The sequence below is a fragment of the Cyclopterus lumpus genome, chromosome 16, assembly GCF_009769545.1.
Source record: "Cyclopterus lumpus isolate fCycLum1 chromosome 16, fCycLum1.pri, whole genome shotgun sequence".
NCBI classification, from domain to species: domain Eukaryota; kingdom Metazoa; phylum Chordata; class Actinopteri; order Perciformes; family Cyclopteridae; genus Cyclopterus; species Cyclopterus lumpus.
The window spans coordinates 7,519,795-7,542,880 of NC_046981.1; the positions used below are offsets into that span (position 1 = coordinate 7,519,795).

The 23,086-nt window shown below is 42.2% G+C and overlaps 3 protein-coding genes across 3 annotated transcripts; 2 read left to right on the top strand and 1 right to left on the bottom strand.

The window, feature by feature from the left end:
• Positions 1 to 1,091: 1,091 nt before the first annotated feature.
• Positions 1,092 to 6,909, bottom strand: serinc2l (serine incorporator 2, like). Its single transcript, XM_034554037.1, has 10 exons — positions 6,792 to 6,909; positions 6,085 to 6,249; positions 5,765 to 5,952; positions 5,583 to 5,662; positions 5,290 to 5,427; positions 4,942 to 5,111; positions 4,767 to 4,857; positions 3,704 to 3,854; positions 3,403 to 3,612; positions 1,092 to 2,863 (listed from the first exon to the last, which is right to left on the bottom strand). Exons 1-10 carry the CDS (start codon positions 6,828 to 6,830, stop codon positions 2,725 to 2,727), a joined length of 1,371 nt encoding a protein of 456 aa, XP_034409928.1. The 5' UTR covers positions 6,831 to 6,909; the 3' UTR covers positions 1,092 to 2,724.
• A 3,896-nt stretch (positions 6,910 to 10,805) lies between these two features.
• On the top strand, positions 10,806 to 13,323 carry stmn1b (stathmin 1b). The gene is made up of 5 exons (XM_034554380.1): positions 10,806 to 10,939; positions 12,144 to 12,189; positions 12,346 to 12,524; positions 12,636 to 12,827; positions 12,921 to 13,323. The coding sequence occupies exons 2-5, from the start codon at positions 12,174 to 12,176 to the stop codon at positions 12,978 to 12,980; spliced, it is 447 nt and encodes a 148-aa protein (XP_034410271.1). The 5' UTR covers positions 10,806 to 10,939; positions 12,144 to 12,173; the 3' UTR covers positions 12,981 to 13,323.
• Positions 13,324 to 19,198: 5,875 nt separating this feature from the next.
• On the top strand, positions 19,199 to 22,310 carry paqr7b (progestin and adipoQ receptor family member VII, b). Its single transcript, XM_034554307.1, has 2 exons — positions 19,199 to 19,301; positions 21,228 to 22,310. Exon 2 carries the CDS (start codon positions 21,234 to 21,236, stop codon positions 22,308 to 22,310), a length of 1,077 nt encoding a protein of 358 aa, XP_034410198.1. The 5' UTR covers positions 19,199 to 19,301; positions 21,228 to 21,233.
• The last annotated feature ends 776 nt before the right edge of the window (positions 22,311 to 23,086 follow it).

The window sequence follows — 23,086 nt, forward strand, 5'->3', positions numbered from 1 at the left end:
GTTTGGCGACGATGATCGACAGTCTCACCGCGGGCCTGACCCACGAAGAGAAGTGTGTCAGGCCCGTGTGCAGTGCAGTGCTACAAATAGACCAGACGGGACTTCCACTCTGCAAAGCATCATGCAAGGAACACTGAGACGAGAGGCAAGTTTCATCGCTTGTGATGGCACAAAACACATTTACAGTTGTGTGCTGTTGTCCTCTCTACAGTGTCAGTGACGTCTTTGTTTCTGCCACTACATGCAAAGGAAATGAGAGTTCATTTTTATCAACTAAACCGTCACACAATACATCAACTCAGGATTGTCATGGATAGGCTGAGCGAGGGGTGGCATTGTGGGAGGGTGGAAGTTGACAGGAGGGGCAGTGTGGCCCGAACAGATCCAGACTGTGCCAATTGGTTGGAGTGACTGTAGCGGTCAAAACCAACAGGCTCCGTTTCCCAGCCGAGGAAAAAAGGAAATAAAAACAGCAGAGGTTGCAAACACTGGCACACGCTGCTCTGTCTGTACCTGAATAAGGGATACATCACAAAACAGTTACGGCTTCCATTTACAATTAGGCAAATCCCTGGTCAGAGCTATAACTATTTTTGGATTCACAAGTCGTTGGACTTCTGTCACAGGAAGCTGATTGGCAGAGCAAACACACAGTTAAGGGTCAAGACATCTGTGGCTGATGTGTGAGGGAGAGAAAACAGAGTCAGAGATTCAGCAGCAAGAAAGCAAAACACAGCAGCGGACATGGCAGAGTAAGGCCAAATACTAAGGCAACCCATCTGAGCAATGTGCCAAGCATTCGGTTTGCTTGTTTTGGACATCTATGCATACGATATACATCTGTACTTCACCCAGTGGAGGGAACATGCTGTGATGTGTAGATCAGCCCCTCCTTTCTCCCCAACTGTTACCTCATGACCTGAATCCTTGGGGGGGGCGGGGTATGTAGGCAGTGCTTTCACACTATCTGCACCCTGGTGACGCATTAGCAACAGGGAGAGGTTATGTGCAATCAATAACATCCTTGGGGCTCTTAAATCCCCCTCTTCTATTTGACCTTTTACTTTTGAGGCTCAATCAAGACAGAGTGATATATTTCTATATTATCTTTATTAAAAACAGCATGTATACATTAATTACAATATTAATTCATGTCATAAGCCCATGCCTTACTGGCAAGGCATAATTAACACACGTCAGCATTAGTGTTTTAATATTGTTGAAGGCACGTTTTTTTGAAATGGTAAAAGTTATGATCTAAATAGAGAAAACGTTCTCACACTAGCAGGTCGACAGGTGTGTAAGAGAATACCTAGGGTCGACAATATAGAACAAAAAACTCCAGCACAGTCTTCTTCACATGTATTGAGAGCTATTTAATGACAATGTTTTGGTAATTATGTTTTTTTATTGATTGATGTTAATGATTCTTGACTGATGTCATTTTAGTAGTGTGACCCGATTGGTCTACCAACTTATTTAAGACATGCTCTCTCATTGTTTTGTAAAGTAACCTGATGAAGGACTGTGTACGGAAACCTTCCTAAATATCTGTGAATGCAAGTGTGCGGCAGTTTTTTTGTTCTAAAAAGTTATGATCTAAAACCGTCAATTCTCAAAAGCTCAAAATTCCTCGCAACACTTTGAAAAACTCTGTTTATAATACTCATTATACAGCCGGACAGGAAATCTGATTCATGTGTGGGCATTGAAATGTTTGAAAATAATAATAACATTCTCAGTATTGAAGCAAAAAGAAATTAAAAGTACAATAAATACTGGTCTTATTTAAACCTTTTGAAAGCGACCATGAAAGTTAGTACCATTTAACAGCAATTCATAACTTCTGAAATGTATCATTGTTTTGTAACGATTCAAAAGTAATTGTTCCAACTTATCTCAATAGCACGCTCTGCTGCAACATACTGGAAATAATGGGATTTGAGAGAGCACAGGCCTCCTCCTGAACTGTACCGCTGCACATCGCATGACGTGGACTGCTATGGATCAATACATGTGTCCCTGCTTCAGACAGACTATACTGGTACAGGTTGCTGCCTGTGGCTACACAGGGCCAAACACAGCCAGACATGGAAAGGCGTAGCACCAGAGATAAAATATCCTACGTTGGACAAGGAAGAGCTGAGATTTGACTGGTGGTCTCTTAAGAATCTCTGGCTTGATGTGTAATGATGTGGATTTGCATACAGTCGGGCAGCTAAAGGGAAGCCCTATGATCTGTAGGGCGTGTCACATTAGTCTTATCTAATTCTCACACTCAACTCACTCTGGGGCTCCGAAGAAGGGTTCTCCTCGTTGCCTCCAGCACTAAGAGAGTCCAGCTAATCAGGGATTCCAGACCTGGCCAATCAGAGAAGTCAGAGGCATCTAGAAAGTGCCTTGTTGTAGAGTTCAGACTACATCATGCGGAAAGTAGGGATTTGCCTATGAAGGGGAGTCATTAGCAAAAAATAATAACTTCTTGTCGGCAAATCCATCATCAATCAGGCCAACTAATGAAACCATTTACATTTTCAAATAATTATTGCACAAAATATTCACACAGAGAAGTAAAACAACAAAAGGACAATCAAATCAGAGACAATTAATAGAAAGAAAAAAAAATACATTTCCTTAATAACATCCTTCCCTTTTTCCTTCACACAGCTGGATACACAGGGAAATAAACAAAACAACCAAATACAGCTAAAAGACAAGGCATACTCAGTTGAAATCCCTATTAGGGAAGATGAGAGGGGCGACGAGGGTCCAGAGGTAGAGTCCAAGACCCAGCCAGCTGGAGCTCATCTTCACCCACACAGCTGGCATACTGCTATGCATGGCCTGGGTGGTGGTTTCTGGTCTGAGGTAGGACAGAGGCAAAAGGACAATTCAAACCAAGTTAACGTAACACATGCACGGAAATGTGTGTCATCATAATGTTCTTATATGGCACAGAAATTATTGGAACTTTCACTGTGGGGGGGGGGGGGGGAATGAGCTTTCTGATTTTAGAAAATTACATTTAAGCTCTGTTCAAGGAATGGATAGCTTTCAGGTGCGGTGAGGTGCCCTCTTGTGGACATACGGGAGGCCTACAATGCCTGTGCAACAACTACTGAAAGCTTCTGGCTTCAAGATGTTTGGGCATCACAAAAGCATCACACATGCTTACATTCTTGCATGAGATATTGCATTACATATCTGAAGAATCGTGCTGTCGGTTTGGGTAATAATATGTTTGTTTGCATGTGCAGTGGCAGGACCCTGGAACTAGCTGAACTTGATGGAATGCAGTTGTTTTGGCAGTTTAAAAAATGTCTGATGTAAAAAAGGCTGAATGTCTGTGCTTTGGGTGCCTTATGTTACACGTTTAACAGTTTGTAGGTGACAGATACTTACTGGTACCAGTTGGTGAGAGTCATCATGATGTACAGAGAGGCCAAACAGAGGTGGAAGTGGAAAACAGAGTAGCTGTAAGAGACTTTCTCCTCCTCGTCGTCCATGGCCCTGAGTTTGCCGTCCTCTCCCACCACACCCTCTCCGCCTGACCCTCTACCCTCCTCTGTCTGCATCAACTTGTTTACCTGGGTGTTACTGGACGAACGGATACTGGGGAAGAGACGGAGAGAGACAGGTTTACAAAAACATTGACAATACGAAACTGAACATATTGTATAATTTGTGATGGTTTTAAACCTACCTGGCATAGAGAGTGCAGAAGAGGAAGATGAGCAGGCCAACAATGCTCTGAGCGTCCCACCACTGCACCTGTCCTTGGGTGCCGTCACCAGATGGCTCAGTGGTGTTGATATTGGACACTATACTCAACAGGCTGGGGTTACAATTTCGATCTAAGAGATCAGAGCGAACACACATGAGATATTTTATTACACTTTAATAAGTAACCTCATTAAAAACATCATAATACGGAAAACATGTTTACGCTTGACATTATCTTGTAATAATCTTGAATTGACCGTAATGGCAATACAAATGTTGTATTCATGTCAATTTACTTAAATGTTGACACTAAAGATGCTGCAAAAACATTAGAAGGTGATAAGAGATGGATTTGGAAATATGTGTATTTGAATTACAAAGTAAACATGTTTTCATGTTCATGAATACATAACTAACCCTTACATTAAAATAAATGTGAAAACACAGTTGTCCTTCTAACAGGGTTCCATCAACACTAGCTTTCAAAGTGGTTTCTTACATGTCACAACAGAGAAACACCCAAACAAAAAGAACAGTTTTTGTTCTGTTGTATTTTCCTGTTACAGTAACACATAATTGGTCATATTTGCAATGGGAAATAAGCAGCTGTTGCCTATGATATCTAGCAAAGACAACAGTGTGTGCAGTGTTACAACATCAGTAACTCAAGAAGGAGGAAGTTCTCTGGAATGACAAAGATTACGGGCATTTTTTCAAATAAAACTGAAGTCCAATTATATGTGGATTGTCTAGATGCATTTCAAATGTTTTGTGTAAATGTTTTTCAAAGGCGCTACTGTAGATACAACTAACCCTACCGCTACCACTAGCATGAGACAAGGAAGGTGTGCTAACTATTAGCAAAAAGCAGCTCTTTGTTCCTATAGCTTGACATGTAAAATCTTACCAGCATGATCAAAATGCTGCAGCAGATAATCAGCAAATGGATATATTGACAGAAAAGAGTTAGAATGATTACAACTGAACAACCAGAACCTACAGAAAAGAGCTGCAACTGTGAAACAAGACAAGCTGAGACTCACTTGGATTGTTGGTCATTGCGGACCAAGTGACATACATGGTGTAGAGGGAGATAAGTGAAGCCTGGAGCAAACCAGATTGTGGCTGTGCTTCCTGTAACAAACAGGATTGACATACACTTAATGTGTTTCCAAGTATATCTGCATCAGTACGGTCTTAGACTGGTCCACACTGTACCTGTATCTTAGGCAGAATGGAGACGATGGAAATGATGATGCAGAGGATGAGGTTGAGGCTGATGAAGACCTTGTGCTCTGTGCAGTCGTCAGGCTGTGTGTAGTAAACGTAGAAAAGCACCACAGCAGTGAAAGCCAGAGCATAGTGGAGTAAGGTGAAAGAGAGCAGGCCTGGAAATGACACGGATATGCATTAACACATATGGCTTAACACAGACAAAATAACGTGCTACTGATTTGGCTGGCAGAGCAGATGCTATTCGAATATTATGTAAATTGTATAATTGATCCGTTGGCAAATATGTAGCACAATATGGCAATAAATGCCTCTTTCAAGTGACTGCTGTACCTGCAAACCAGCATTTGTTGTCACCATCTTCAGCATTTTCTACCCACGCCTTGTTCCAGGAGTGGGCAAAATCAATGAGAAGAATAAGTTGGATCAGAATGAAGATGAAGGATCCCACAACGCCGAAGTAAAACCACACTGTGAAGTGAAAAAGAAGCACAGCTAAAACAGTTTGCCGAAACTGATGATCAGAAATAGATATTTCTCCTTTGCTCCAGTCGTCAGTGTCTGCTTTAAAAAATATATACAGTATTTTTTACTGTTCATAGTAATTCAACAGAGTATGTTAGTACCCGTAGGAAATGTTCCATCAGGGATGAAAAACGCTCCCACTGTAATCCCAATCAGGATCAGAAATTTAAAGAACCAGAACCTGTAAGGTAAACAGTTACAAACCCACAGTCAGTACAGCAGACGGACACAAGTAGCACATCCCTCCACGTCCCTCAACACATGTATTCAATCAGGCACTTACCCATTTTGAATAGGCGCACGAGGGTCTTTGCTGCTACGGACACGTATCATGATGGCGGCGAAGAGAAAGAAGAAGCAGGTCATTGCGAAGCACATGCGGTACACAGACTTGTAGCCCACAATGACATCACAGTTAACCTGGTTTTCAAAACCAGGTATAGCACTTCCTCCCTGGCAAAATCCTGGGATCTAAAAAACAGCAGACAACAATGTGTAATTAATCTTATCTAGAAAGAATATGTAAAACCGCAGTAAAAGCATCAAGCAAATGAATGCAATACAACCATGATGCAACCAGATTGGGAGGAACAGTGATCTCACTTTACGGAGCTCCGTCTCCATTCCAGGAAGGATCATGATGACGGACACCAAGGTACCCAGCAGCAAAAAGAAGGAGAAAACCAGCCGAGTGATGGTGGAGTTGTTGGAGGAGCAGCAGCAGCAGCCACACAGCAGGCATGGTGCTGAGCCACACAGACAGGAGGCCTGTGAATGATGGAGAGGGTGGTTAAAAGGGGGGGGGGGGAGAAGAGAAGAGAGAGTTAGGTTAAAGCTGCGGGCAGGAAAGGCTATTACAAAGCAAGTCAAATAATTCTGGGCAACTGCTTTAGTATGAATATATATTTTTCCTTTAGAAATACTGGGCTGGTAAATTATTTAACAAGAAAGTGGATACTGATATATTCATTAGTTACCTCACCTAAGTGAGTTAGCTAGCTAACGTTAGTTAGGTTAGACATGTTTCTAACGTTAGGTTAAATGGCCCGTTCCGGCACGCCCACTACTGATTAATTATCTTAGTAAGCCAACTTCCCTTATATGTTTAATGGGTCCCGTTCGGCTAATATTTGACGTAAAGTCAATACATTCACCGACGTAGCGCTTAAAGTAAGGCTAATTCTTTAGCTAACGGCCACCTTAGGTTAGCGTTAGCTCACGTAACTTTAACACGACGAGCTAGCTGACGTCACAGCCTTCCGTTAGTACGGGAAATAACATTCATATTAGTATTGTGATTAGATACTTACGCAGCTGGCTAAAGAGCACAATGCCAGACAAGCCCCCATTTGACTTGAAACGGATGAAATTAACGTTAGTGTCTCGTAGCCGTTCGCTGACAGGTCAATGTACACAAAGAGTCGGAAGTTAGTCAAAGGTTTTTCAAAATAAAGGTATTCACGATTAAAATCCCTTCAATATAAAACACCTCACTGTCGTATGCTCGGCCCACAAAGAGATGTGAGTAGGATTGTCTTAGTATGAGATGATGCTGCATTTTAAAGAAATGTTAACACATTTGTGGGTTCTTCACGTGTTGTATATGTTGTGGCGCAGTTTATTTCCACCAATCCCCAACAAGTGTACGTGTCTGCAGAGCACAATGATAATAACAGGAACCAACTTTGAAACCAACAATCTGTTCTCTGACTTAGCATCCCAGGAGCTGAGGTCTGTTTAAATACATGCATGTATTGAGAGAGCCTGTCAGGGGTGGACAGAAGCCTCTCCAAAGCCCCTGCTGTTGGTAGTGCACCGGCACAGCGAGGAGCAAACAGTGATGGCATTTCTAATAGACCCTGTAATATCTTATCTGGAACAAGAAATATGCTAGTGCCACAATCTTGATTTATTTTCTATTAGGTAGGAGTACTATTTCAAAAGGGGGGATGTATACATTTTATTGAAATAAACCCATAAGGAATAAAACACACAGTGACCATGCAACAATGCATGAATTTGATTAACATGAGTGGACTTTGTTGTTCATGTTTAATACATGTAATGTACAATGTACAATATGAATCCTATTGCTTTGCACATATCCCAAATCTTGCATCGATGCTGTGGTCCACACTGCACGTTTCTCATTGTGGGGCTATTAGACACAGATGAATGCTTCTTGAAATGGGAAGTATATCAAAACTTGTAATTTTCTTTACTTCCCCCAAAGTCATCTGCCTACATGAAAGTATGTTTGTCCTACCAGTTCATATGTCTTAAAAAAACTAAAACATATGTAGCTTATGACTAAAGCCAACAGCAAAATATGTGTAACATAAAATGAGAGTGGACCTTGTGCTACTTCAACAACGGCAGTCAAATTTAATCGTCAAACACTATAAAACTGTTCATGTCTTATTCTCACCACAAGATGGTATGATGATTCTACAGAGCAACTGATTGTTGGATATAAAGCAATTAAATCAGAGTAAGATCTGGTGCAGCAGCAACCCATCTGTGCCATTCTTAACTATCTATTGGTGTATGATGAATGGCAACAGGGGGGCTCATTGCAGGACTGAGATTAATATTTCAAGAATGTCTGTCAATGAATATATCCAATACATTTTTTGTGGAAATCTATATTAAGATTAATGCCTGTATACCGGGGAAGGTGTGTGTATTAAGGTCCTTGCAGGCTGTTGATAGTATCTGCACTAAGATCAGAGATAGACAATAAAGCATAGACCACAAGTGAGTCAATGATAGCTGTATCTCCTGATACTGACAAGAACTCTGGGATTAATTTGTAATATTACTGAACTATATTGCTGATTAGTCAAACACCAAGATTCCTTGAGGATAACGAGAAAATTAGTGCAGATTTAAGGAGGTATACAACTCATTTGTGGGCTTTGAAGTTTCAAGAGTGACATAAGTTCCTTAACACTGGCTGCAATTAAAACGTTCCTGATTGGTAATTGAGCATGTAGATGCTGATGAATCCTCCTTTGTCAGCAGTACAATGAAAACATGAACAAATAAATAGTGTAATTGTATCGCATGTCCACTGATAAAGAAGACAGAAACCTCAGTGTCATTATATAAGGGATCCTTTACGAACATACTGCTGTTTTTACATCACAACTGTTTGTTTTCGAGTAAAATATATTGCTAATTAAAAGTTGCGATGAGGCAGCCTTTTTGCAGAGGTTTTCTCTCGTTAAACATGGAGCTATTAGCTGCCTTCGGGGAGCTAATTTCCACCCAGGAATCAAAATGAGTCTATAGTTTTCTTGCATGTATGTGGTGAGGTACTTTTCAAGCTGAAAATTAAGCCCATGTGTAACCAACCTCTGTCATACATTGGGCGTGTAAGCCACTCACCCTTGAGTCTTGTATAATCACCTCTTTGTTCTGACACTGGCGGGGCTCCCTTAGCAGCTACTGTTTGTGCAACGAAGCTACCAGGATTCAAACTTTACTTTCATCATCACTCTTTCTCTCTTTCATCACTCACTCCAAGGACATTCTCGTAGTTTTCCTTTTAAAAGAACATCCATCCATCCATCCATTTTCAATACCGCTTATCCTCATTAGGGTCGCGGGGGCACTGGAGCCTATCCCAGCTGACATAGGGCGAAGGCAGGGGACACCCTGGACAGGCCGCCAGTCCATCGAGGGCACTTTTAAAAGAACATTCAAAGGAAAAAAGATTACTGTATCAGTTTATTGTGTTGGAACCTTCCTGAACAGGAAGTACATCCTCCGATGGGCCTTTTTTCCTGATGGTGGCTATGTTTGGCGCCCGGTGTGGCTCCGCGGTGATGGTGATGGTGGACAGCAGACAGTGTTGTTCACTATGTTAAATGGGGCAGTGCCAGCCATTCATCCAGGTTGGGTGATGTCAGGACGGGTTAGGGATATGAATTTGGGCTTTTTAAACCTGCAGTAAAACACATTCAGGTCATCTGCCAGTTGATAGTCATGGCATTGGGTCGTTGCCTGAACATCTTTCAGCTTTTCAGTCTTGCTTCATCACTACTCTGATCTCTTTTGTCAGCGTGTTTCTGGTCTGGTTGTACAGGATTCAGTCCCCAGTTCTGCAGGCGTCCTTCTTGGCCTGAAGCTGCCTGAGTTTAGTTGTTAAGCAGGATTTTTTGTGCGGCAAGTTTTAGTCTGCACGCACATGTGCTGATGTAGGATGTCACATCATTACAGACTACATCCTTTTCTAAAGATGCAGCCTAAAAACCATCAGTGCAGTCAGTAGGCTATAGCTGAAACACGTTCACTATGCCCTTATTATGTGTAATAACAATGCTTCTGGGTCCTTTATGTGTTTTCCCACCCTCATCAGTAGTTTGTGTATTCCTACACGATGGAGCAATGCTGTACTGTATACGAGAATGTAACATTAGGGTGGAGAGAGAGAGCTCTGATTCACTGACACACTTAATGTTAGCTTTACTTTTACTTTATTATGAATAGGCCCAGTATTAGAGACACACTGTTGCAGTTCCAGTGTAAAGTCCATGTAGAAATAGTGTTACTGTCAACAGTCTGTCCTGTTGCACACACTTGAAAATGTCAAATTTACAAGCTATTGGCATTTCACACCACAGGTTACACTGAAAGCCAAACGTTCTCTTTAATCATTTTGTTTCTCTGATTAAAATTATTACAACAGAAATGTGAAGAAATCAAATAAAAATGTCTAAGAACGTATATCACATACAGGTAAAGGCACATCAACAATATACACAAACATAAACTAAAATGAATGACAATTACCTTGTGGGTGCGCCTGTTGGACCACATGCGGCGAGGTTAATATGGGGGCTGTATGTCTTTCCCACGGATATGTACATCCATGGTCTTTGCTCTGCATCCATAATGGACCTTACCCAGAATGCCACATTTATGTCCTGAACTCTGGGCTTCTGAGCCCTGTTATACACATCAACATAACACCTTACACGCACAGAACAACATTTCTGACCTAACATTATTTGACTGAGGTGTAATCATACAGTTTGATTACACTGTGTGCTGCTTTCAAACTTAAATGTAGTTTTTTTAATAATAAATAATATATCATAATACCTGCCAGTTTACTTTCAATGTAACATTGACTGAATTGCATATCTACATATGTGGCTGCCATGCACGTGACATAGCGTTGGGTACGCGCAGGCGTGTTTTGCTCTCAAAGCTACGAGGACGTGCCAGCTTTGTGTGTCTGTTATTTCGGCCTCGCGCTCCTGGCGCTGCAGTTACAACGCCCCCTCTGATTGGTGGGTCTGGACCAATGAACGCAAAGAGCTCTGGGGACGGTTGGGGTGAAGAGGTTTTTGCGCGAAGAAGGTGCAGATGTTGGCGGTTCTGAGCAGAGGAGAAGAAGAAGAAGAAGAAGAAGAAGAAGAAGCAGCTCTTCAAGCCGAGACACTTGACGGTGAGAACAAAGCCTTTATGCTAATGTTTAGCCGGGCTTTCAGACCATTTAAACCAAGTCTCGATGGAGTTAAAGGTCAACGTGGTCACTTGTTTTGTGTTTGTTCAGCAACGCCGAAGTAATTTGCAGTCACGTTAATTAGTGGACTTCATTGTTGTGCACGTCGAGAAAAAAAAAGCTTTAAAAATGCATTCAGGCTGGTTCCACAACGTTCATTTATTCACACACATCTTAATACACACTATGACTCACTTTGGCCGTAGGTTGGTAGTGTTTTTGAGTCGACAATGACATTGTGTAACAACGCAATAACGATAAGTTTAACTAACTAACTAACTAGTTAGTTAACTCAGCTACCTGTAGTGGTGTAGTCAGGTATTTATTTTGTCTTGCTCTTCATCACCGTTCTCACATTTCATGTTCTTTTCCAAAGTGACTGTGCTCCTGAGTATTTCAAGTGTGTGTGTGCTTGTTCAGCATGTCTACTGCCCCGCCCCCCGCCATTTTGGTAAAAAACACTCTCGAGCACCTTTTACCCGACTCGTGATGAGTTCACTGACATCGTGGCCTCACCGTGCTCGAGAGACCCTCCCACTGTGAGACCGTCACACGCTCATATTGTTCTTTGACTTTAGGCATCAGTGAGGAGGAGAACTTGTTCTGCCTGACAAGTCATGTCATGTAGTCACCGGTAACCTGACATATTATGCACAATAATATATAATGTGCAGCTATGCAGCACTAACTGCTGTGTATGGATTATGCTCAGAAGATTACCAATTGCATCAAATGTAACAGCATGTGTATACATGGAGGAATGAGGTTTATGATTCTAGAAGCAAAAGCAGGAGGGAAACTTGACCATGCTTTTCTATCAACACATAAACTCTCCCCATAGTTGCATGTCCTTGAGCAAGACACTGAACCCCCCACAATTCCCGGGCGCTTTACTGCAGCCCACTTCTCTTTAATAACTACCACAGGGATATATAAAAGTGTACATTTCTTTTTTTTCTTCTGTAACTGTCAGCTCCAGCAACGTTGCTGCTGTGCTGCTCCTGCTGAGAGGACACGTGCATGCTGCAAAAAGTAGCACTCTTTCATATGTAGACAGTTGACCAAAGTGAATTTAAAGCTTACCCAGCTTGTATTATTAGACATATCTTGCTAAATAATAATCTCTTTGTTTCATTTTTTCTTCTAGTGGTATCAAAGAGGCAACATTTCTGCTGAAATGGCAAGCTGTGGAGGTAGGTGTCGTTGAGTGGTCTTGCATTTACAATCAGAAAAGTGCTGATATAGTTCATAATTAGTCATTTGTCATTCATCAAATAAAAATGGCTTATTTATTAATATGAAATAAAGTATTGGTATGTTGGGAAACTGACCTCATCACACTTCTGCAGACATCCAAGTGAAGGAGCTAAACAAGCGTGCTTCCGGTCATGCATTCGAGGTCATCCTGAAACCCTCAACCCCAGATGGCAGGAGCGACTCCCCGTGCCCATTGTCCCCTCTTAAGAAAAAGTCAACATCACTGGATGAGATTAAGAGGAAACTGGAAGCTGCAGAAGAGAGACGCAAGGTATTATCAAACCACTAAAACTGAATACCACGATATGAGCTGTAAAGCTTCGCACATTGGTTTAGGATTCAGGTTCTTCCTGCAAAAAGCTCTCTTTTGTCATTTTATCAGAGCCACGAGGCTGATGTGCTGAAACACTTAGCGGAGAAACGAGAGCACGAGAAGGAGGTCATCCAGAAGGCCTTGGAAGAAGACTGCAACTTCAGCAAGATGGCAAAAGAGAAACTCAATCAGAAGATGGAGGCAAACAAAGAGAACCGCACTGCAAGGATGGCAGCCCTCAATGAGAAGTTCAAGGAGAAGGTGAGTTCCTAATGGCACGTCAACCCATGTCAAGCTTTATGTTGAAATAATAAACTACAGTGTTATGATGCTTCTGCTTATGAACACTAACAGGACAAGAAGCTTGACGAAGTGAGGAAGAACAAGGAGGCAATAAAAGAAGTGGACAATTAATTTGTTTAGGAGCTGGAAAACAGTCTTTACATCTCCAAAGATAAGCGTTATTTTTTTAAACTGCCGCTTCTACGATGTTGTTTGTTGTGTTAGTTCTGCTTTTGCTGTTGATTTTAGATCAGGTGTGCAAATAGTCAGGTTTTACTTCACTTGTAGATTTCTTATTGGCAGCTGAATAGACTAGATTTTATCGTACAAACTATATTTTTTCATTAAGAGGCATTAACAGACTTTGTGTGTTACGAATGAATGAATAGTTATCTTCTGTACGGTTGTTCATTTTGCATGTTTGAATATAGTGTACAATACCCAGGTTCAACCATTAAACTATATTCCCAATTTGTTTTCTTTCACTGTCTTTGTGTGTGTGTGTGGGCTGTTTGTGCCTCATGAGGGTTGAAGATGAACAATTATATTTCCAAAACTTGTGATGAAAATTGACAACTGAAATGAAAGGGGCGAAAACAAACAAGTCTTGTGTACATATAATTTACTGAGTGATACGTTGACACTGCTGACACCTAGTGGCAGTCAGGTAATATTGAAATTGTTTAAAGCCGTTATACTCGAGTGGTCCCAAGATAAATCTGAAGGATATTACATGACAACAAACATTTTTTAGAATTTTTTTTTACAGAGGCAGCCTTTTAATGAAACAGTTCAGCTAAGCCTTTATTTGGACCAGGAGGTTTGGGAATCATACTACATTATTACAAAATAATATATTCTATGTATGTATATATCTATTGGCAGCGTCATATTCAATGTAGTCAAAGCCAACAAAACACCTTCATATTTCTTGTTTTCTCAATCAAGTAAAAAATCTTAACAGGATTTAAAGAAACCAGACATCACTCTTTAGTTTAACCTGGCCGCAACCAACACGCATGAAACCAATGACTAGGGGTCACAAGAACACATTGCTTCACTCTAAAGGGTCACAAGCCCAAGAGGCTGGGTACCACTGTCATACAGTATGTGATAATAATATGTGATTTATGGATGCATATGTTTAATCAGCGTGTATCCATCAATCTACTTGCTCTTAAAAGTGTGTCTCTCACTTGTAAGCAATGATGTCATCATGCATAAGCGGCTAAATGACTGTCACATGTTCTTGCAGTGAACATGGCTTTGGAGGGACTTGAATGCCCTGACAAGATGGCGGGACACATTCAAGGGCTCTATCAAGGCTATCTACACTAATCAATTGCACGTGTTGATTACACTATTATTTTGAGTTGTTTTTTTGGGAGGGGAATGGGGGAGGGCTACTGTTTTAATGTTCGCTAAAGCAGTTCATTGTAACAGAGGCCACATACATGTGTCACCTGCGTGCCACATGAGCCGCCGCATTTTTGCCATATTCAGAATCCTTGTCTTACGGGTTTGTTTACACTTGCTTGCATCTTGCACAGTTGCAGTCAGTGTCGAGGCTGTCGGCCATGTTGGAAATGTCAGTCGGTGCCAAGTGGCATTTATTTAATGTCGAGCTCAAAGCAGTTGTGTGTGTGTGTGCGTGTGTGTGTGTGGGTGCGTCTGTGCGTGTGTGTGTGTGTGCGTGTTCGCTCAGTGATGATTCAGTCTGTTGTCTGAAAGGTTCTAGTAATTGATCAATGCAATTTAAAACGCTATGGACATATATAGTAAATGACACACAGTTGCAGGATCAATTCATTTCCTCAATAAGAAATTAAGAGAAATACTTCTTATTGGGCTTAATGCCAACCACAGACACCAATAGAAACGTTGCTCTTTTGAGAAGCACATATCACAATACCTGTCACTGGTGGAGAAGGTTTTTTAAAGCTTTTTGGCGATCTGATACTTTGTCACACAATTAATGTGTGAAGAAATATAATTTAGGAATAATTTTTTGGGGATGATTAAACATCATTGCTGTACCTAAGAAACAAACATAACAGGAGGGTTTATATACAATTCTCTTAAAATGTTGGCAAAATAATGGCAAAGGTCAAAGGTGACGCACATGACCAGGCAGTTTTGGATAAGAAGAGAGCAAACAAAAGATGTCTCTTTCCAAACGAAAAAGGAAAGCCCACTTATCTTTTTAGATAGATGGACATTACACTATTTTTTTGTGGAGTTTGCTATAAATATTACTTGCCTGTTATATGAACGCGTGACAGTCTCACAGTGGGAGGGTCTCTCCAGCACAGCGAGGCCTCGATGTCAGTGAGCTCATCGCAAGTCGGGTAAAAGGTGCTCGAGAGTGTTTTTACCAAAATGGCGGGGGGCGGGGCAGTAGACATGCTGAACAAGACCCCGTTACTGCAGCAGTAGCAGCAGATCCAGAGGTGGTTCTTCACTGCATTAGACACCAACAGTGCAGTGAACGCTTGAAATATGAACATCAAGTCTGTTGTCCTGAAATGTATCAATCACATCAGGTCCAGGAGTTTACAGCACCTCCGGTTCACTGCCTTTTTTAGAAGAAATTGAGTCAACATATGGTGATGTGCTTCATTTTACTAACTTTACTCCTTTTCCGGAGTCTTTCTCTCCTCACAGGTTTACATGGCTCTTGGTTTTGTCTGGACAAGTGGTCCTGCCCGACACCTTCTGCTATTATCATTATTATTATTATTATTATTATAAATTGCATTGCAATTAGCATTGCCAATATACCATTACTGCTTTTATTATCATTATTATTCGACTATATCCACTTGCTGTTTTTTTTGGTAGTTGTAACTTTTTCATCGTGCCTACTACTATACATGATAAAACGTTCTGTCATACGCATTGAATGCGTTGTGACTGCTATGTTGTTCATTCTGTACACATGAAAATATTGCACTTCTGTCCATCAGGGGAGAGGGATCCTCTTCTGTTGCTCTCCCGAAGGTTTCCTCATTTTTTTCTCCCTGTTAAAAGTTTTTTTGGGGGGAGTTTTTCCTGAACTGATGTGAGGTCCCGGGACAGCGGATGTCGTATGTGTACAGCTTGTAAAAAAAATAAATAGATTTTGGGGTGTACAAAATAAAATTTATTTAATTTACTTATTATTATTATTATTATTATTATTATTATTATACATTACATTACATTTAATTTAGATGACGCTTTTATCCAAAGCGACTCATACACAGCTACGGGGAGCAATTCAGGGTTAAGTGTCTTGCTCAAGGACACATCGACTAGGACTAGAGGATTGAACCACCAATGCTCTAATTGAAAGATGGACCTCCTGACCACTGACCCACAGTCGCCCATTATAGTATATATTTTATCACAGCTGTTTTGCTGCAAATTGAATAACATTATTGAACAATAAAATGACGTTTCAGTCCCTCGCTTCTGCAGCTTCTGCTCCCTGTTACGAGCTGCTCTCCTCTCTGCTGCAGGTTTGGTCATTTCAGTACGAACAGATCTTCATCACATCCAGCGGTCGGGGTTCCTTCTGCTGAGCTCAGCAGGCGTCCTGCTCCACATCCCTTCACCCGTCAGCCAACTCACCACCACCAGTGTCTAGACTGCGGGGGGATATTCGGCATCACCAGCCCACCCCTAAATATGACTATGTCACGACGAGGCCTAATAGTCAAAGACTCTCCACAGTTCTAATTTTATTGTGCACAAATCTAATAAATGTACTAGTTCAATATCAATTAAGTCTCTCTTAAATTAATTATTTTTTCTCTGCTCTCACATTTAATAGTTATTCTCATAAACTAATTTGCATTCATAGGAAACGTGGTCTTTGTCAGAGAAAATAATCCTTCTGAGTTTTGCCAGCGATGAAGTTAACCAAGCTCCAATCATGATTTGAGAGTCTGCTTTTGAAAAGCAACCTCCTTTAGTGTATGCCATCCCAAAATGATTCATAGCTATTCACAGGCTGAGACACAAAAGAAGCCTGATTCAATTGCCCATGCAATTTACTATTTAAAAAAAGGTAAAATGTAATTAGGTCTGGGAAAAACAGTGGTTGGCTCCTCTAATGTCCAATCAGTCCCCCAACAAAGGCTGACCTCAGGTCTGTCTGAGTAACCAGGAAGAAAGGCACAGGTGAGCTTTCCACCCCTTTTTATAGGCTCTGCCCCTTTGCCTTGGTCCTAATGGTAGGCTGCCTGTTACCTGCCTTCCCACATCTACCTTAACTTTAAAAGGCCACCGTCCTGGTGACAACAATGTGTTACATCATGATAGTTTTCGACCCATAGTCTGAACACTGCATAGAGCGGTTGACTGGATGCGTGAGGAAGGTTATTCTCCTTGTTACCTCTGTTATTTTCGACTGCCCTGCATACAGATTGTGGTAAATTAAAGGGCTTTGTGTGGTTGCCTGCCGTAGTCCGATAGGAACGTCACACCGGAACAGGGGAGGTAGTAAAAGAGTCATGTAACGGGTCTGCTATGCAATTTAATTAGCAATTTAATTTGTAGGCACGCACGCACACACTCACACACACACTCACACACACACACACACGCACGTACACACATGCATGCACACACACACACACGCACACACACACACGCATACACACACACACACACACACACAGTGCTGCACAATCCCATCTTTGTCATGTGTTGGGAAGAAACTGATGGACCCGTCGACCCAGGAAGCTGCTCGTCCCATAATGCCGTGCTCCTTGACCGACAACACAGGGCACAATGGCTGGCTCCACTCCAAGATGTCTTTCTTAGCCTGTGCTGGATGTTCGGGATCTTGCTCATGATCATGACTTTCCCTGGCTTCACCCATGCTTTATCAGCATACATTTTATCTGCTCTGTTCCAAATAATGAATCGCGCTCTGAGCCTCTGTTGCCAGATCATCCTGGAGTAAACGAATACCCAAAACATATTCAGCGTTATCATAAACACACCCTGAATCCTTCTCTATTGGGTAAATACATTACAGGAGGGTTTGATTCAGGAAAACAATGCCCATCTTTCAGAAGCTCTGAGTCTAACAAAAGAAACGTTGTTTATGAACGCTTCACAAGGGAAAGTCGCAGGCCTCTAAACTGATTTGACCACACACGTTGAGAATGTTTGTTTTGATAACAAAATGAGATCCAGCTGCCTTATCGCTGCAATTTGGACGTTAACTTAGAAACCCAAAACACTGAAAGAAGGGATGTCCAATTTAACTTTCATTTGGACACAATGTCATGCTTCAAATTCTAGCTTTGTTACAATACCAAGCATGAGGTAAGTCTACTATCTAACTTTTAAATGGTATTTGAATGTACATTTGTATGGGCCATTTAAGTTACTGCCCACTTCATTTATCCCAGTTAGTTCTTAAGATTTTGTGGAGAAAGGAATATTTAACTGGAATTGACCTTCAACATTTGTTAAATATATTGAACCGTGCGCCAGCCTAATAGACACACACTACATGCAGGTGAGACACGCAATGGTGGAATGTAGTACATTTACTTTACCATATTAAATTCACAAAATCCACATTCAACTAGAAAATGAAAATCATCTTACTTGGTTAGTGATTGAAACAGAATCATATAAGTAATGTAACACTTTGAACGATCCATTCAGCATAATGCATACTGGTACATATCATACTTTAAAGTGTCAAACCCAAAGATTTTTATTTAAATGAATGTTAAGGATTGTCACTACTTAATTAATACATAGAATTCAGAACTCCCATTGTAATAGTGTTTTTAACTATCTTCCTCTCCTGTAGACAGCCTGAAGTGTAGCATTACAGAGAGCAGGCTGTCATCACCAGTATGACTGCTGACCACGCGCGTGCATAGACTTCATATAATAACGCGTATTATTATACAACCACGAGGGATACCACTACATTACAAATATGTCCTTCATTACATAACGGTGTTCCCTCGTGAGTTAAAATGAGATTATTATTATATAGTAATAATTCCTTATTTAGAATAGCAACTAGTAACATTACTTATTAAAAGGTATACCCGTGTAATAAATCTGTGGTCAACTACATAGCAACAAACTGGTCCTCATAGGACATAAATGCCTCATGAATTCATATGTCAGTGGAAGAATTTCAGTGGAGGGCGGGTGGGCCGGTCTGCCAGGTGGCAGCGGTCATTGGTCGAGCGATGCGCGCGGCCGCGAGACAGAGCGGCACCGCGCTCGCCGATTGGCCGGAAGACCCGCTCGTCAAAAAGCCGCCCCTGTATCCTCCCAGCAGCTGCGCGGTGAGAGCCGCCAGGCGCTGCTCCCGTCACGCTCATCCTTTTCTGCTCACCCCTTCAAACAATGTTATCTCTATTCGACTCGGCTCTACACCGCTCATCGACCGCTAAGCTCAAGGCTCTGGATTGATTCGACCGTCTACAGGTACGTGCGTGCCATCTGTTTGCGTCATTTTTTAATCCGAGCATGTTTTTTATTTTTATTTTTTCCCCCCGGTAAAATGCTAAAGTGGCACTCCAGGAAATACGGTCATTTTTCTCATGAACGTGCAGCGGTTTCTTCTTAATTCTAACACCACACGGCGCAGGGTTTAGATGCACATGGGGAAGAGAAGCGAGCCTCCAGGCTCGGGGGAATGGACATTTTCTTCGGGACACTGGATCTTAAATTTGAACAGACATATATATTTATATATATATTTATATATATATCAGGTGCATATATTCGCTTGAGGGAATTCACTGCAACAGGCCCACACAGGCCCGGGGTTTAAACATGCAATTGGGAACATCCTTCTTTCTTATTGTCGAGCATTTTTGTCTTTAGTCATAAATATTTGAAAGGCTTTGCAACCCTGGTTGGAAACGGAGGGTGTGGACGTCGGATGGGGTTATGTTACGTAATCTCTTCCCGTTCATCACTCCACGCCTTTCCTCCTGAACCTCGGCCTGTGTTCATCCCACACAGCCTGGGCTCTGCACACATCAACTCAATGGTGGTGGCACTGGTTTCCGCCCTGGTCCCATATCTGTATGGTACATTGAGGGCTTTTGGAAGCAAATGTGAGGCCTTTTGTCAGATTATTTAATCCATCGCTCTTTCCTTTCCTTTTAATAGCATCACTATACACTCTCTTTTTATATCAAGATCTATTTTTAAATGCTACCTACTCGTATAGACGCTCCAGGAATTATTGACTCTGTCGAGTTCCTCCACCTTTCAGGAAGTGATTTTTCCTCGTTTGCAATCACCCATACGGACAATTGAAAAAGAAGGCCTCATTGGTAGATTTTATGAGTGTAAGGGCAGCTGAGGTCAAAGCTTTATTGCACCTGAGCTCCCAGTGGGTTGCAACAGTCCTTCAAAGCGGTGCGTCGGGTTGTAGAACAGATTAAAAGCTCGGGGACACATTCAGAGACACAATTCAGAAGGTCAGCCTGAACAAACAACAACAACAAAACAGACACAACTACTGCCGCCACATATAATACTCATATTCAACAGTTTGAGAAGATATCCATGATGCATGATGAATCATAAAAAGAAGCAGGTTGATTCCTTTATTAAAACCCAAGACACTTAAAACAACACTAATCAATATTTCTGTACAATAGACCAACATGACTAATGTGAATGGGCTCGCTGTCAGTGTAAAACACACAGCACTGCAATTAATCTCCAAGAATCCTTTTAGTCGATGGCCTATTGCTTTGGTGTTCTGGCCCATATCTCCACTCTCATCAACCTCGAGTCCAATAAACCGCTGGACGCCACCTGCCCGGCACCCACCGGCAGACAGACACATTTAGCAGCGAGCTGGTGAACACAGTGGAGCGCTGGAGGTAAAGAGACAGATCCTTTTCAGAGGAGTCGGTGGGGAACAAAACAGAGCTAAAAATAGGCCAGATACATGGCTGCCGATGGGTGTTGATATTGCTCTGTGTTATGGTAACGGTTTGGTCCCATGATAACTCAATGAAAATCAATTATTACACCTTCATGGACAAATGTTAATGAAAATGTCATCAAGCGCACCATCGGTTACCTATTTTATTGTTGGACCAGATGTTTTCAGCTATCTTAATGCTTGGTCCAGAAAATGTAAGAACATAGAAAAAATGCGTTTGCTTTGCTTGAACAACTGTACAACAGTTTTCTTCATAATTGAGAAAAGTATTCCATAATTATTTTATTGTGTTAAATAACCAAACTACTAATACATAGTATAATAATCAGATTATCAGTAGTAATGCAGGGTGCGTCTGCACACAAGCGGACCTGGAGACGACCGTAGGTTATAGTCAGACAGATATTGACTAACCGACTGTGACTCCCCTCTCTGGCCTCCAGTTTGCCATGGCGACGGTGGTGATGGAGCAGATCGGCCGCCTGTTCATCAACGCGCAGCAGCTGCGTCAGATCCCTCAGCTGCTGGAGTCGGCCTTCCCCACGCTGCCTTGCACCGTCAAGGTGTCCGACGTTCCCTGGGTGTTCCGCGAGCGGCACATCCTCACCGGCTACAGGCAGCCGGACCAAAGCTGGCGCTACTACTTCCTCACGCTCTTCCAAAGGCACAACGAGACCCTCAACGTGTGGACCCACCTGCTGGCCGCCTTCATCATCTTGGTGAAGTGGCAGGAGATCTCGCAGACGGTGGATTTCTTGCGGGACCCTCACGCCCAGCCCCTCTTCATTGTCCTCCTGGCAGCCTTCACCTACCTCTCCTTCAGCGCCCTCGCTCATCTCCTCTCCGCCAGGTCCGAGCTCTCCTACTACAGCTTCTACTTCCTCGACTACGTGGGGGTCGCCGTCTACCAGTACGGCAGCGCCCTGGCGCACTACTACTACGCCATAGAGAAGGAGTGGCACACTCGAGTGCAGGGGCTCTTTTTGCCCGCTGCGGCGTTCTTGGCGTGGCTTACGTGCTTCGGCTGTTGCTACGGCAAATACGCGGGCCCCGAGCTGCCAAAGTTATCCCGCAAGCTCTGCCAAGTGGTGCCCTCAGCCTTGGCTTACTGTTTAGACATAAGCCCTGTGGTTCACCGCATCTACAGATGCTACCAGGAGGGCTGCTCCGACCCAGTCGTGGCGTACCATTTCTACCACGTGCTCTTTTTCCTAATCAGCGCCTATTTCTTCTGCTGCCCTCACCCGGAGAGTTTGTTCCCCGGGAAGTGTGACTTCATCGGCCAGGGCCACCAGATCTTCCACATATTCGTGGTGGTGTGCACCCTGATGCAGATCGAAGCGCTGAAGACAGACTTCACGGAGCGCCGCTCCTTCTACGAGCGCCTTCACGGCGATCTGGCCCACGACGCCGTGGCGCTCTTCATCTTCACGGCGTGCTGCAGCGCTCTGACCGCGTTCTACGTGCACAATCGCGTCCGTGCCTCGCTGCACGAGAAGGAGCACAAAGAGTTGAAAAAAGGGTAAAGAAGAAAGAGGAATAAAAGTCTAATTTCAGTTTACTCTGCGGTGACCATTTATCCCCCCCCCCCCCAAAAAAAATATTATTCAAATGTTTGAAAGTTAGCAGTTTATGCGAGTGACTTTTTATCGTTTCTTTTATGTGATCTGCCAAACTAGAGTGAGCTAAAAAATGAGTGTAAAAGTGATTAATGGTGTGTTTTTGTGACTTACAGTGAAGAAACGGGATTGTTATCATTTGTCTGCAGCCATACAGGTCGTACTGCATCTCGACTGCTCTTTTAGAAGGCTGTTTTTAGTCATCGTCTACAAGAATGTGGTTTTATTTTACAAAAATACACCTTCTATTTAAGACGAGCAGAATAATAAAGAGACGAGTTTCCTAATATGCCTTTTACCCAATTGTATTTACAACAATCTGACTGTCTTAATCAAATTGTAGCATTTCAAATCACAATAGCATTTATCTTTTACAATTTACAGTCCCATAACACTTTGTATATTTCAGCCAGATGCCAATTCAGATTTAAACTGCTGGTCTTGACACAGACTTCTGGCACCTTTGATTCTGCCCCTCTCTTTAAGGATCAAAGCAGGGATTTTTTTACATTTTATTTTTTATTATCAAGGCTTCAACACTAACGTTTGAACATATTCTGTGAAAGTTGGGAACCCAAATTTGAAAACCAAATATTGTACCTCATTAAAAGAGATTTGGGTGATAACATTCTGTTGAACTATTTCGCAAACGAGGCTGGCACTCAGTATTGGTTAAGAGAGAG